The sequence below is a fragment of the Solanum verrucosum genome, unplaced genomic scaffold, assembly GCF_900185275.1.
Source record: "Solanum verrucosum unplaced genomic scaffold, falcon-dt-bn FXZP01000020.1, whole genome shotgun sequence".
NCBI lineage: Eukaryota > Viridiplantae > Streptophyta > Magnoliopsida > Solanales > Solanaceae > Solanum > Solanum verrucosum.
The window spans coordinates 545525-561680 of record NW_026019903.1 but is presented as its reverse complement, the minus strand read 5'-3'; the positions used below and the strand labels follow the sequence as shown (position 1 = coordinate 561680).

Here is a 16156-nt window from a genome sequence, read left to right as displayed (position 1 = left end):
ACAAAAACAACGTTTTAAGTCAAAATTACTATGATAAAACTATAACACCGCTCTACTCAAATGCTATAATACTTCTCATAGACATACTTCAACATGATATAAAAGCAAATAAATGTCATAAGCAGAGGCGTATCTAAGGGGGGGTAACAAGGTTCATGTGAACTCATGCTCCCCTCCCGAGATCATATATAGTAATGTTAAATTTGTTTAAAATATTGAAATATAGATGTGTGAACCCACACTCGGAGTATCACATAATGCGATAATGACTGGGTGCACCTCTTTACGTGAGGTTAGAAATTTGAATTTTATATTTATCTTGTTTTATTTTTCTTTCAAAAATTATGTAACACTTCTCTAAGTGGTAATTGGTAGCACTTTTGACATTTTAATTAATTCTCTCTCTATATAGTAAAAACCTAAATGTCGAACCAATTAAATTTATATCATAGACCAACTTTTTTGTAATAATGCACCCATCATCTCAAAATCCTAATACGCCTCTGGACTCACTCATAAGTTGAGTTTAATTGCCATAATTATTACTAGGGAATTGTTAATTTTACTTGTACATTATATGACACAAGAGTCGAAGGACCCAAAATGTTAGTCACTATAATAAAATTATGTGTATAGTTGAAAAGAGTCCAAATATAGCAAGGTCAACAAAGTAAGGCTGGTAATGTGTGTCTTTAAACTATGTAATAAGGACCACATTGCTCACTGTTTTTCAAGTACAAATTGATCTTTGTTTAGTACTGGACTAACATTATTTTTCTTAAAGGTCCTAAAACTGTTACATAAAGAAGCCTCCAAGGTTTCATGGAGTAAACAAAGAGGTTTCTTAAAGCTGCAACAAAAAATAGTTAAATGTATATGTATTATTCTTAAAAATTGTTTTTCTTTAAGACACTTAGCAGCAGGAGGAGGCAGAGGCACATAGAGTATAGATAGTGTGTATAGGGCTGCAATCCATAGAAAATGATGGAACTATAATACTATTCCCTTCCCTTCCTAAAAAGGTGAACACAAAGGGGGACCCTTTTTTCTTTGCTCTTTGCTTCAATTTCATTTGTCAGGATTTACATTATTCCAATCTCCACTTGGTGCAACCACTTTTTTCTTGCTTTGGGCCCTGCTCCCTCCCTCTTTTACTTCAATGCACTCTAGTCTATGGTCATGAGTCATGACTATCGAAAAACTTACTCTCGATATTTACACCAAAGTAATATATCAATGTCAAGAGTTGAACAAGGTAGGGTTAAGATTGTGTAGACTCCACTTTTGAGATTACATAGAAAAAAGAAATGTTTTTTTAGTTTTCCATAGCTATGAATAGTATTTTGAGGTACAAAAGTTGTTGTCATGATGAAGCATTGAGTTATCATATCTACCAATTCGGTGGTACAATAGTCAAATTAAATACAAAAGGATGATGCAAATAGATATAAAGAAAGAGAAGAGTATCTAATATATCTAATAGAAAAAAGGAGACAACAACCATGCAAGTGTTTCCCCACACAAGAAGGGCCAAAAACAACACAATTCCCTTCTCATAGGGGCCCTACCACGTTTTAGCTTTTGCCAAACAGCTAGCAAAAGAGGATCTACCCTTTCATAATCAAACATCAACTCCACCTCAATCCGAAACAAGCTGGGTTCGGCTATATGAACTCTCATTGCACGCGCCGCTCAAACTCATTTCAGTCCAACATTATATAAAATAAAAATAAAAAATATCCGGAGAAGATCTTCCCCTTTACGTCAAAACAAATATATGTATAGATGCATTCACACTAAGATCGTCCCTAATGCACCTAACTAGGAGCCAGTTTGAGACCCTTTCAGTACCTGAAACCCTTTTTTATCCTGACAGTTGACAACTGGTGATAAGCTTTCCATTCATATTCTGATGACCTGAGATTGGAAAGAATGATTTTGTCTAAGATAGGATCCTCTTCTCATGTGGATGTTGCAATGGAGGTATTTGTTGTAGGATGTGTTTTAGGAAAACCAAATTCCTTGAACAAACCCTGAAGTATAAGACCAATTTAAAGATGAAACACAATTAGTCGAATACTCCTGGAAGAGTCTGGAACTAATTACATAGTTTAATGTAGCTGAGATAAAGCATACCATAGCATCATTGATTGCATATGTAACACAATAGTGCTCCTGCAATTGGGTTTTAAATTATTTTAAAAAAAAAAAACGAATGAAAAGGAGCATTATACAAGATAAATAAGGTATGCATTTTTTTATCAGTATAAAATGAAGAAATTTTCCCTAGCATATAAGTATGCACTTTTTTATCAGTATAAAATAAAGTAGCATTTTCCCCATCTTTTTTAGTCATTCAAATACTCCCTCAAGTCCTTTCTTACTTAACCTACTACCTTTTTTGTCGATACCAATTTACTTCACCTCTTCTCATAGATCATAGATGCTAAAATTTTGCCAGATCCTACAGTCCAAACTACCACAACACTACTACTTTATATAGTTGCAGCTTTAATATAACATGTTTTCAACAAACAATACCAATTCTCGAAAACTTAAGCAGTTCTCTGAATTACTCCGACATGATGAAATATTCCACTTTGTTCTGTTTTTTTTTTGAAACTGAAGAGGAGAAGTTTTCACTTTGTTCTGTTTTTATTTTTTAATCTCCAATTTGTCGAACAGGGTCTACATGATGAAAGGAGTATCAATTTTTGTACTCTCATTCCCAAATTCTCTTGATATAATCCAACTATTTACAGGTTCCCAAGTTACATAATGCAAATATATTGCTGTGACAGATTAAGAACTTTTAATCAGTCAAAGTCACTTCACCAAAAGGTAGGTCAGCAAATGACATAAAAGGCAGTAAACCCATCTCGGATTTCTTTGTTTTGATTGGTAAAAGGAACTTTCAGATACTACATCACTTAACTTTGTTATGGAAAAACGTAATACAGAAAGGTTGTCTTAAGACTAAAGGAGAATATAGATGTAGGCAAATAAAAAATAAAAAAACAAAAGAAAGAGCAGCATCTTGATCCTTGAAAACATAAGGTCAAGAAAAGGCAAGCCTTGGGAAAGGGCCAATCAAAATAAAGCAGCCTGCATTTTGCCTCATGGCGTCTACATTATCTAGGGTTATAGATCGTAAATACAATATGAGGCCAAATGCCAGATATACTGGTCAGAAACTTGCGATACAAAAAAACAACAAAGCTGGAACAAAGTGCTCAACTTTCATGGTGGTATAGAATGCAAGCACACTGAAATATATTTTGCAGTCAAAAGCAGAAGAGTAATAGAAACTTACCTGCATCATATACCACTCTTCAAATTCATCAAATATTTCCAATCTTTCAATCCTGTCCAGAAAATTACATGCAAATATTTGAGGACTGAAACATTTTTTTTTTTTGTGTGTGTGTGTTGTGGGGGGGGGGGGGGGGGAGCACAAAGTAGATAAAGTGAAGGTGCACACAGGAAAAAGAGGAATCAGCCTTTATCCTGGGAAAAGGATATATCAGAATCTAAAAAAGGTAAAAATATATTTTATGAAACCCAAAGTAGCTTTTATAAAATAGAAAGTTTTTCAAGATATGAAAGCTTCTATTTTGTTTCGTAGGGAAAAAAGCATATTTTGTTTGTTGTAAAGACACAAAAAAATAACAGACAATCATATATGAGACCAAAATGTTAGCATCAGATCAGCCTAAAAATATATGATGTTCTCTTAAATGAGTCTCTTATATATTCTTAAAATTGTGATTTGTTTTTCTGCGACAAGGTAATCACTTTTTACCAGCGCAGAATCATGAAGGACAAAGTGGACAGTACAAATATAAGGAGTTATATCCCTCTACCAAAAGTCTAGGTGAACTTTATCAAATCACTTGGCACAATATTTACAAATTCAAACCAACACCAAAATGCAAGAGATCCCATGATACTAATATTTGAACTCCAACTTTTGAGTAGGACTATGAACTCTTAAAAACATCTTAAATTCTATCGCTCTGCAATGTCCCAATGGATGGTGTACCAAACCTTGTTATTTCGTCCTTCTGTTGAGACCACCTGAGGTCTACAAGAGAGTGAGTGAGTCGCGGGAAAAGCTAGAGAGATAGGTAAATAGCGACCCAGGATATGAAGATGCCACGTGCACCATTACCTTTAGTGTACAATGTCACACGCCATATGTAGAGTCAGAGTAGGGATATGTATTTGGTCATTTTGTTCCATTTTAGGTTCATTCAGTTAAGTTTTTTTTGCTTGAATTTGGGTTAAGTTTTGTTTGGTTTATATAGTTTTTGATTCCTCCTAGATAGATAAACCAACCGTCCAACAGTAATGAGTTAAATTTGATATTTTGTTGGATTTCTTTCATTATGATAGGTGTACTATTGTACATTCACAAGCTAATGGTCACATATGCGGAGAGGCGTGTAAGAGCTTGTTTGGATTTACTTATTTGAAGTGCTTTTTAGCCAAAATAGTTTTTAAGCACAATTGGGGTGTTTGGGTAGATTAAAAAAGTGCATATAAGCACTTGACTTTAAGCTAAAATGATAAAAAATAAGAATTCTAACTTATGGCTTTTGGCTTATAAGTCAAAAATAAAAGTGAATCCAAATAGGCTCTAAGACTGAGAAGTGAAGAATTTCACACTTCGAAAGTTAGATTTAGCCACATAGTGCTTGAATTAAATTCGAGTTTGTGGATAATTAGGAGGGTACAAAAGGGTTAAGAGCACAAGGGAAAATATAATCTCTTGTAAAATAAAATAAAAAACTGACACATTGGAGCAACGATAAAATTGTCTCCACGTGACTTATGCCTCACGGGTTCAAGCGGTGCAGTCAGCCATTGATGTTTGCGTCAGTGTAGACTGTTTACATTACATCCCCTTAGGATGTGGCCCTTCCCCGGACTCTGCGTGAATGTTGGACGCTTCGTGCACCGGACTGCTCTTTTTAACACATTGACCGAATAAACAGGAACGAAAAAGAGATTAAAAGGGAAGGACTATATTAGTGCAAGGTTGAACAAGAAAAACAATACGAGTAAATATAAAACGAAAAAGAAAAAGTTTTTGAATTATAAGAGTCTAAAATCTGAAGTTTTGTTGGGTTTGTTATGAAGTTAGACTTTGGCAATTTTCCAGATTAGCTTCGGTTTTCCATATTAATAGACAATTGTGTGATAAAATAAATGATTTTGGGTGGTTTTGAAACCAAAAACTATTGTATTCCAAAGGTGAAAAAGTAATGATTCATTCCCAAAGAGATTAAATCACTGGGGTTCATTGGAGGAAATTCCAAAGCGCCTTGGGAGGCTCCTTGATTCAGTGCACATGCCTAACTCTTCTGATTGGAGGTGCCACTTTGGCTAAATAAATGTGTTACATTTAAATGCAACTAAGCAGGCGGGTGCCGGTGAACACTTAGCTAATTAGGTGTCTCGGCCTCTGGAGTCTGGAGATAGGCAACACAAGTACTACTGTAAAATAGACAAGAACGGGAATGGAGACCAGAACCATTGTATGATTAGAGCTCAAGCATAAAGCTATAGAACTTAATAAGAATTATTGATGACAGGTTGCATTAAAAAGTAGCAACAAAAAGTTTCAGGAATGTCCAAAAGTCTTGGACCTTGAAGAATCGTAATGGTGGAATGAGGAGGTGCAAAGAGTTGTTAAAACAAAAAGTGAGAAGTATAGGAAGTTACCGAAAGCAGAAGATGGTGAAACCTTTGAAGAGTACAAGAAATCTCAGAGAGGCTAAAAAGGCAATTTGCAAAGCCTACAGTAAAGAGTACGATGACTTGTATCAAATTTAGGGACACGTGAGGAAGAGAAAGAAACGTATAAATAGCAAAAAATGAGAGACTTAAAAGTAGAACTAAACTAGATTAAGCATCTTAAAAGATGACTGCCGACAAGTACCATAAGGGAGTGCTCTAGCATTCGAGAGACGGAGATAACTTTGGGAACCAAGGTTGACACATAGCAGTACAATGAGTTCTTCTCATCTACCTAGGTCTTGTTGGACAGATTTATCGAGTACTTGTGATGGTGGAAGGTATAAACTACCCAGTCAACAAGTTAAGCCAGATTGCCGTACAAAAGGGTAGTTGCCAACAAGTTTTTAGATGATAGGGAGATCAAAGAGAGAGGAGATGCATTTTTGATCATTTTTTTTCAACTTAAATCATGAGAATAACTTAGCAGATCTTAATAAATCACTAATTGATAATATAGAAGATGAGTTTCCATACATGTTATTTGCAAATGATATTATATTAATTGACGAAACTGCACAATAGTCAAACAAAGGCTAGAATTATGAAATGCACTCTAGAGAGTAACAGTTTTTGTACAAGTAGAAGCAAGACAAAATATATGCACAATAAATTGAGCCTCAAGAAGAATGAAGTTAAAGTCAGATAATATGGAACGATGGTGTCTCATATATAGACTCAGTATTTTCCAGAAAAGCGATATGATAGATGAAAAGTTAATATATAAACAGAGTGCTATAAGAGTATGTGGCGATAGGAAGATATCTATCCAGTTGAAAAATAACTTCTATAAAACAACTGCGAGACTAAAAGACAACCAGCCTGTACATATAGATTGGTCAAGTGCCCAAGCATGTTACCTAGAGCCTAACACATGCAACAAATTAAAACATTTACAGTGACGCTAGCATGTGAGGACCTTTTTATAATTTGTTTCTTATTTTATTTTACTTATTTGATTTTTAGTGGGTGAGCGAGACAGGAGCAAAACAAGACTTATAAACCTCTGGGGCTCTGACTGAAACATGGACATTTTGGCAGCTTAATATGGCCATTAAAGACAGCAATCTACTCTAGAATGTAGTTCATGATCATCATCTTCAGATGAATCATATCATTCCCATCATCTTCAGATGAATCATATCATTCCCATGTTTACATATATCAATCTACAAGAGCAATGAAAGCTAATACTAACCTGCGTCTTTCTTGAGCTTCAATAAAATCACTATAAACCTGTAGCATGTCCCAAGCAACTGCTTTCTGCAACCAATCAATAGCAAACCATTAGTTATGAATTCATGTGTGCTTTATCATAGCAAATAAATTAACTAGAGCTGAACCACTGTTAAGTATTCAACGACTGTACAGTTCAAATTATCAGTAACTGGAAATAGGGAGTGAAAACTTGAGCCTACAACTAATGCAAGTTCAGAAGCAGCCAATGCATGCTCTTTTGCTTGGGGAGAGAGTGGATCAGCCTATAGTTTATTTGCAATGCCACTGTAAATGATTCACTATCTCCCCATTTTCTTTGCAAAAGAAGCACCAGCTGCACAGATTAAAACCCCTTCTTTGCACATTTTCCTGTGACAGTCTGACAGACTTCATGCGTTGCAATCCAACCAAAGCTAGCAATTTTGCTTGGGGCTTCAGTCTTCTGAATAATTTTCCAGGGCTACACACCTCTATTCTCTTCCAGATCATTCTTTACAAATAGCAATGAACTTAATATAATTCTCTTCTAAGCTTTAAGACCTTCAGCGAAAAAAGGCCAGCTTCAGCTGAAAAGTATATAATCTACCATCCCTGATTACAGAATATGAGGTGACAAGGCAAATGGTTGGAAATACAGTAGGTCTGTATAAAAACTAAAATAAACATCCTACACTTGGAAATGAAGGAACAGGTTATAGGACTAATACAAGCTCTTAACGAGGTTATAGACCTAATACAAGCTCTTAACATGTGTGTGTGTGTGTGTGTGTGCTGAGAAAAGGGTATGGTGATTTAATATCTAAGGATTAAGAAGCAGTTTTGCAAATTGGAAATACCTGCCATCCTTGATCAAGAAAAAGATTTTCTTTCTCTTGTAAAGTTGGTGTAGCATATATTCCTAATAGTCCGCAACCTCGGCTCTGAAAAGGGAAGAAAGACATTATAATTCTATTCCACAGACACATCAAAGAAAAAATCATTTCAAGGATTGAATTTATAAAAACTAGTCAGTGCAGAAGAGCAGAGATCATGCAACGTACATAAGATTTTTATAAATTGTCTAAACCCAGATCACACGCTTCCATCAGACTTTGGAACTTCAGAGAAGCCTTTTTTTTTAATAACTGTGTTGGTTGGGCCAGCTTGTGCGCACCTCGACTAATTCCATGGGATACCTCCCACCTGTAACAGGTACTTGGTAACGCTTGCCACTTAGGCTTAGACATGGGAAGAAATCACCTAGTGTTTCCGTCTCTGCTGGGATTTGGACATGAGACCTCATGGTTCTCCTTCCAGAAGGCAATTGAATCAGTATTTATCAAGTTTCATGTATTTCTCTTTGAGTGAAGGGTAGGACAAGTAGAGGCAAGAAAAACTTGATGCTAGATAAGGTGATGAACCCATACATTGCACAGATGATTTACGGAGCTTAATTACTAAGCGCAGATATCACAACTTCACAAGTTATCCCTGATGGAACTTCAAGTGGAATGCTTTATCTTTCAATACCTACCCCTCAATAGGATTACTATACACCACATGAATTTCACGAATAAATTCATGCTTCCATAGAAGAAAAAATCATGCTATCATTGGTAATCGCATCTGAATCTCTCCTGACTAATAAAATTGCACAGAAGCAACTCTGCTCCAACTAATAGCTTTAATATTTCAGAAAAGAAGATCCCTTAGCTAGGAGGTTGTGGAGGACACGGACTAGGGTGGAAGTTTAGTAGGTAGTATAGCATTGTCTTGCTTATCTTTCATACCAGTACACAGTAGTCGTAGTATTTCCTTCTATCGCAAAGCTAAAATAAACGATATGTGTCTCCCATAGACACCAGTTTTATTAGAGGTTATAATAATTTTAACAATTAATATAGGCCATCAATGAACATAGTTAATCCTTCTTACTTCCTCAGAATATAAACTTTTAGCAACTCAACAGTATGATGCATACTTGGTTCCCTTTTATATAAACATAGATAGAAATGGTGGAAAAAACTTATACATGACACAATTTATTAAAGTGTAGGACCTTAACAGCCACGTTGTATTAACTAAACTATGCATATGTGAGTTTTGGAAAGCATATCCATTCCTGAGTCAAGATAAAGAAAGAGAGTTGTGGTAGGTTCACTGCCTGCATAAGAAAATCTAACTATGATGAATCCTATAGATGCTAAATTTTTCAAAACGTGCCCACCTGAATAGTGAAATGGATACAAGTCTTCATATTACCTACCCGACTAATTTGGGATTTAAATTTTGAGTGCAGTTGATAAATTGATTAATAGGAAGTTGTATTAACTACATAGCAGGGAAGAAGAAAAACCAGAGAAAGGGAACAAGTATTCAGAAAACGCCCAGGCCTGTCATGAAAAGCATAATAAAACATCTGCAGAACTACCTTTTATGGTTAGTTTAACAAAAGTTTGGCATACTGAGAATTTTAGTAGAGCAAGACTAAAATCATCCAATTACAGTCAGCAGAAATATCAATTATCTTTTAAAGGAGGGGAAACTGGACTCTGTAACAAAGAAGCTCCTTATTCATATAAGGGCACCCGGCACCCATGAGGGACAGTCCACAATGATATATCTTCTTTGACTTTGTATCTCTCCAACAAGACATTGGTTTTAAAGCAACAGAAACTCTTTCAACTTTTGAAGGACTCGCTTTACAGGCACCACGTTGTCCTTGTTCTAGTCAACATCTATGTCACTTGAAATTACTCACCATAATGTAACTTCTGGTGCTTTAAACATGGGAAGATAAAGGGCTACATAAACACGCTAATTCATGAAAGCATCTTACACTGTTACAAGACAAAGATATGTGTTATCCCTAAAATTTATGCTCAATCATCAAAAAGATAATCAGTAAAAATACCTCCAAATTCCGAATCATTTGCTGACCGAAAGCATCATCTGGGTGGATCTGTCAATAAGCCACATAATAAGCAAGCAAGTCATTACAATACATCAGCAAGGTATCCACAGTACCTTGGGACAGGATAGCATTAGAACTCAAGTTAAAAGGATGAAGGGAGGGATCAAGCCTATAAAAGAATACAAGATTTAACTTAATAGCATCCACAACCTGCTCATACAAGAAAAAAATTGATGTGGAAAAGGTTCTTGAAGCCCATCCAACAATAGCACGGCTTGAATCAGGATCCAAATATATAAGAACGCATTCTGCAATTATAAATGTTGGCAAACTGATGATAACATCAGCATGTGCAGTTAACCCTAATCAGGTAAGAACTTGGACATGTATAAATGATCAATCTTTCCAGAACATGGGAAACAGAAAAGAGAGCAAGATAGTCCTAAATTTGCAAAGAGGAGAAATAAAAGAAGACAATGAAAGCAGTAGTGTAGACAGCAAACACCTAACAGTCAATTAATCAAGTAAAAAAGCAACCACAAAAAGTTTGTTGCTAGTCCTATCACTGATATGCTTTCAATTGTCCAATACATGCTATTAACTACTACATTCCAACTCAATTTTGGAAAGTTGGACTAATATCAGCATTATTGTATATTGGATGTTGAAATTAGTTAATTAGTGTAGTACTAAATTCCTATGTGTTTTGCTATATTTAAATTTTCTGTAATTGTGCGTTTTAGTTCAAATAAGTGTGCACTTCACTCTGTTTTTACTTCAAGCTCCATGGACTTTACTCCTTTTATGCATTTTTTACTTCTAAAAACACTGATCACTAGACTGATACATTTACATGGATCAAATTCACCATAATAATACATACCATTATAAGAGAGGTTAAGTTAGAGGTAGTTATTCATGACTCTCTAAGCTTGACAAAGACCTAATACATAAGATCACCTATGCTGCATTTCTGGAGATTAATGACAAAATTGTTTTAAGAAAAAATAATAGGGAAGCAATGACATACCTTGGGTCTAAATTTGCTTGGGCTATAATATCATTCAAATTTTCTATGTTGCGCAAATCTACAGGCAGCAATTTGTAATGATCACTATGGACTTCCCCCTTTTCTGCATGAAAGCATGAGATAAGTTAGTTGTGCTAGATATTAGTTTATTCTAGCTTTTGCAGAGAAGAAATGTCCAAGAAATTGCACTAAGCATTTAAAATCAGAGTCCAAGCCTCATTTGTTTGCACTTAATAAAGGTATTAATCTTAATCATTCAGATTTCAGTCATTAAGTTTGTTTGCCCCCAAGGCCTAGCTCAAGTGGCAAAAGGTGGAGGATTTGTGGCTTACGTTGCAAGTTCAAGCCCCACACCATGCAAAGCGAAGCCCGGTATTTAAGTGGAGAAGGGTAGAGGGGTGGGTCCATTATCCACCGAGTTTAGAAGCCTGTGATTGGTCCAAAGGGCGGGTCACAGACGGATTTCTCGGCAAAAAAAAAAAAAAAGATTTCAAGGTCGGAATCTTAATCATTAAGTGTGTTTGTTTGCCTCATTCCTGAAGATATGACTAAACAATTTAATATTTCACTGTTGTCATTCATGCTTATAATTATCAGTCCATAATTTATATTTATATTATTTTTTCTCCCTTTGTGCCTTTTTTCATTAAAGTTCACGCTTTATTTGCATTTTGCGCTTAAATCCCCAACGGACCTTAAAGATTTTTTGCGCTTTTTGCTTTTCATAACACTAATTGATTAAATACTTGACCTATCCATCTTACGTTCCAAAATCGGGGTACTTGTTAGGGAAATGCATCAAATGTTTGCCATGTAAATGAAATGCAGGGGTCACCAAATTGAATCCAAAAGAGGAGAGCATTCACAACTTTGCAAGATGAACGGGTCCATTACCTGAGGATATTGATGCTGTTTCACCAACTTTATCCCTTAACTGACTGTAGGTTTCAATAAGAGCTGCCTTCTTACTTGTTACCTGTAAGACAAATATATAGAGAGCTGAGTTCTTTAGTTGAGCCAATAATTTGCCAAAAGGCAAAGGATGTTGTAGCCACATAAAAATATAAAACAGACCTCATTTGTGATATAGTATAATAACAAACTTTCAACAAACTCGGGGGACTTAAAATTTGAAAATCTCACCTCAATGAAATCCAGTTCCACGTAAAGATGAGGAGCTTTTCCTTCATCCTGGCAAAGACAAATCTAACTATTACTTCTTCTTCCTGGGGGAAGGAACCAGTAACCATCCAGCGTATATTAATTATATTGGAGAACTACATTTAGGGAGCAGTATCAGATAAATCTTAATATAAAGCAATACTCCGCTTTCATAACGTGTCAACCAAGTTCAACAAAACTTGCAGATAGCAAAACCAGACACTCAAATTTCTATGTACAGTAACCCGTCTGAGCATCACTAATGAATTGCTCTTAACTTCCATTTTCTCTTGACAACTTTATTTAAGGGTCCCTAGACAGGGAAAAATATTGATACATATGAATAGAACTGTAAACAAGAGCATTGTAACTGCAATTAGATGCATACTGTCAGCTTGGCATAGTCCCAACTCCCAAACTAGTTGGGGTCAGCCATAAGATGGGCTACAAAAAGAAAAACATATATTTTAAAAAAAAAACAAAAGGTGAAATCTTAGCATAGCTTGCGTAAAATTTTCAATTATTGTGGAAGATATGAAAAAAATCCGCAAGAAAACTGAAGCACCTGCAACTGAAAGAACATCGTGTCGAAGCCAGCTCCAAGTGACAATATCTGCTTCCTGATATTTCCATTTCCATCAGCATTCGGCTCACAATCAAGAAATTGATTGAGCATCTTTCGAAGAGCAGCCCAGCGGGCAAAATAACCTAACCATTAAGTAGCATATCAACAAAAACAACCCCAACTAATAAACACTAAGCACATCACCACCGTGAATTAAGAAGCCAAAAAAGAGATACTATACCACGGTTAATAATCGGAGCTCGCCTCAGCTGCTTTTTAACAAACAGATGAACATAATCATCTTTCATATATCCTTTTTTCACGCACGACCTTCAAAATCACACAAAATATTTAAAAAAATTAATTAGATTCAGTTTTCACATCAATTTCCGACGTAAATTGTAGATTCACAGCTATGCTCCGAAATTAACATTATTTACACTCACAACTTTATGTAATCTCCAAATTATGTCTAGAAAATTAACAAAGGGGAATTGAAGAGTTGAAGAAAAGGGCGTACATACAGTTTACTGGCGGAAGCGTCGTCGTTGGTGGCTTGAACGGCGGCTCTGTTGCTGCGCGAATCGGCAACCGGTTTCGCCATTCTCTTGGCCAAGTTTTGATACTCTCTGAAACAGAGCTTTGAAAATGGGGAACAGAATTTGGGCGGAGGATTTGATCCTTGTACTTACTCGTTATTACTTTTTCATTCACAATAGATTATGTTATGACCATTGTAGTCCTCACTTTTTCTTTGTCAATGTTATTTCAGAATGTTTTGGATTGTGGTGCAACGGTGAAATTGTTTTATTTTTAATCAAAGATCTCACGTTTGAATTCGTCTCAATACGACTATCGAATTCTAGATGTAAACTTAAAAAAAAATAGTACACATTTATTTTAGGGCATGTTAGATCCTAAAAAACATGTCGAATAAAGAAAAGAAATTCTTTAGTACAAACAAATTCTTACTTGATATTTTTCTTTTTGTATATAGTTTTTCTATTTAAATTTACAAGTTTTATTTTAATTGGAAGTGGAATATGATTAATTTGCGCTATGGGTCAGGGTTGGATGGGTCGTAATTTATTGTCATATTATTTATTATTATTTATTATTATATATAAAGGTGAAGAGAGGACGATCACTGGCACTTCAGTAAATATGACTTAATATAAGAGCAAAATGGTAATTGTGTCATAAGATTAAAGTGCAATCTAGAACTTTCTAGAAGTATAGTCTAAAAGTATCCGTTTCTCTTTCTCCTCCCAAGAGAACAATTAAACAGAGGCCAAGAACTTGTAGAACTCCACGAAAAATAAGAACTTTATCTTTGTCTTCTCCTCATTCTTGTGACGTTAGGTATGCTTTCCATTCCATTTTCTTGCTCTTTTCGTTTTACTTTCACTCTTTAATTGATCTCTTTACTAGCATAACTGCCTCAATTAAAATATCAAGGGACATTAGCTAGCATTATCAAATACTCCTCAAACACCTTAATGGTATTCTTCCTATAATGTGAATGAACCAACACAAATATTCCATCCGAATAGTCTAACCTATTCATGGAATCAATTGAAGCGGCTAACATGACAACAACAATGTAGACCAGCTAATACATTCCCATCCTGTTAAGCATAGTGAACATTGACACACAGTAGGTACAAAAGACATAACAATTTCATCTTCTATAATAGATTTTTGCAACAAACAATCTATATAGTTGTCCCAAATATTTTTCATCGAAACAAATATTTCTCAATCATTTTATTTTCACATGCGTCTCTCTGTCGACTTTATCTGTAAATATGCAACTCGAGTTTATCAACACAAATGTACCTTAATTAACGGAGACTTTAACAATTATCACCAGTGTCAGCTACGTATTGACAAATTTAATGTTAAATTGTTTTATCACCAAGTCAGATTAAGTTTTTAATCATCCAGAAAACTTCGAAATGGAAAATCTAAATCTGAGATCCAAGCTTCAAAAATGGTGGATTTCGAAGATTTCCACCAAAGAAATTTTGATTTGACGTGTAAATGCCACACCAAATCCAATTTTCAGCTTCCAATATCATCTTCGGAGGTTCTAACATTAGAGTCTCGAAATGCCTATCAACTCAGAGTTTTTCTGTTGAGTTGCTACTGAGTAATTTTCTAAGGTACACTAATTTAGCTATGTATAAGTTTGATAGTGTTTATACTCTTTATCTTTATCTTTATCTTTTTACTTCTCTTATGTTTGCACAGAGATGATAAATGATTTATACAGAGTCATGGGTATGTAAAAAAACTTAACTACTTAATGTTGAGAGTTGACCATATTGTATTTTAAAATTCTACAAGCAGCTTATTATTCTGCATAATATACACATGTACTTATTGTTGTGCGGAGATTGTGACAGTTTCCTATAAAAGAGAGAGATTATCTTTTGTTGCTCAGTCAACTACATATATCGAGAGATTTCATGATTTCATGTATGTATAAGTTATAATGTTCACAATATGAAAATTTTGATGTATTTCAATTGTAATATATTTGTGTTATGTGTATAAGAACACATCGGCACTTGATTAAAAGCTTGCAGGATTCACATTGCATCGTCTTTGAGAAATCTTATCGTATTATATATATTTATACAAGATTCACTACCTTTTTTTTTTTTTTTTTTTTACTGTGAGAGAAATATGACAATAAAAGAAAAACAGGTATCTTAGCTTGCAGGTCTCTTGGATATGCTCTAGTTCCACCGTCTTATAGTCAAGTGGCCAGTTCTGCCAATGTGCTCTCGGGTGGGGAACGGGCATTGAATAAATAATTATTGCATATGTGCCCTTTGCTCAATATCCACAATTTGTTTTCTCCTTTTTCAATATCCAAGTGCTAACAACCTTGGTATTCCAAAGGCTCAACTTGAGGCCCATGAGATATCTTTACGGCAACAAATTGAGGTATTAAAGTTTCTAACCTAATTGATATCTTTATTTATTATGCATCTATTATACATTATAGTCAAAACCTATGCAATAACTGTAGTTGAAATTCTTTCATTTTCCTGAGAAAATTTAGTTCGACGATTGGAGTTGAGGACCGTAATGTGTTTGTTAGTTGAGTGGTTGTTAGTATAGAGGTATCAGAGTGGTGTTAATTCTAAAAATCGATCAGTGTTGCTTCCTATATAAAAGTTGCATCGATAGATGTCTCTATCAGTAGTTGCAGGTGCATATATAGCTGCTAGTACACCTGAAAGAGTACAAAATTGTGAACTGAAAGATGATTTTTAGTAGTCAAAATAGGACTACGTTTATCAGAAACAAAAGGTGGATTTATCTATTATCAATTCAGGTAAGAGGAGGGCAAAAGGGATAGGAACCCTTTTATTTTCTCATGATGAAATTCTATCCACTCGTGTGAATATGATTATTATATTTTCCGTCTCATTACTTATTTAATAGTAGCTATTATGTTGCAATTTTTGAACTTAAA

The 16156-nt window shown here is 34.9% G+C and overlaps 1 protein-coding gene across 1 annotated transcript; it reads right to left on the bottom strand.

The window, feature by feature from the left end:
• Positions 1–1698: 1698 nt before the first annotated feature.
• Positions 1699–13347, bottom strand: LOC125820541 (leucine carboxyl methyltransferase 1 homolog). The gene is made up of 13 exons (XM_049499944.1): positions 13191–13347; positions 12908–12996; positions 12667–12809; positions 12084–12131; positions 11835–11916; positions 10941–11043; positions 10121–10241; positions 9911–9958; positions 7854–7937; positions 6998–7062; positions 3314–3365; positions 2137–2175; positions 1699–2033 (listed from the first exon to the last, which is right to left on the bottom strand). The coding sequence occupies exons 1-13, from the start codon at positions 13268–13270 to the stop codon at positions 1962–1964; spliced, it is 1026 nt and encodes a 341-aa protein (XP_049355901.1). The 5' UTR covers positions 13271–13347; the 3' UTR covers positions 1699–1961.
• Positions 13348–16156: the final 2809 nt, after the last annotated feature.

What these genes read in the sequence shown, in the direction of transcription:
- LOC125820541 (XM_049499944.1), bottom strand. Translation starts at nt 13,270, where the DNA reads ATGGCGAAACCGGTTGCCGATTCGCGCAGCAACAGAGCCGCCGTTCAA. An exon ending in GACGCTTCCGCCAGTAAACT is followed by an intron (nt 12,997 to 13,190) that starts GTATGTACGCCC and finishes GTGATTTTGAAG; the next exon opens with GTCGTGCGTGAAAAAAGGAT. An exon ending in AAATGATTCGGAATTTGGAG is followed by an intron (nt 7,938 to 9,910) that starts GTATTTTTACTG and finishes TTCCCTTTTCAG; the next exon opens with AGCCGAGGTTGCGGACTATT.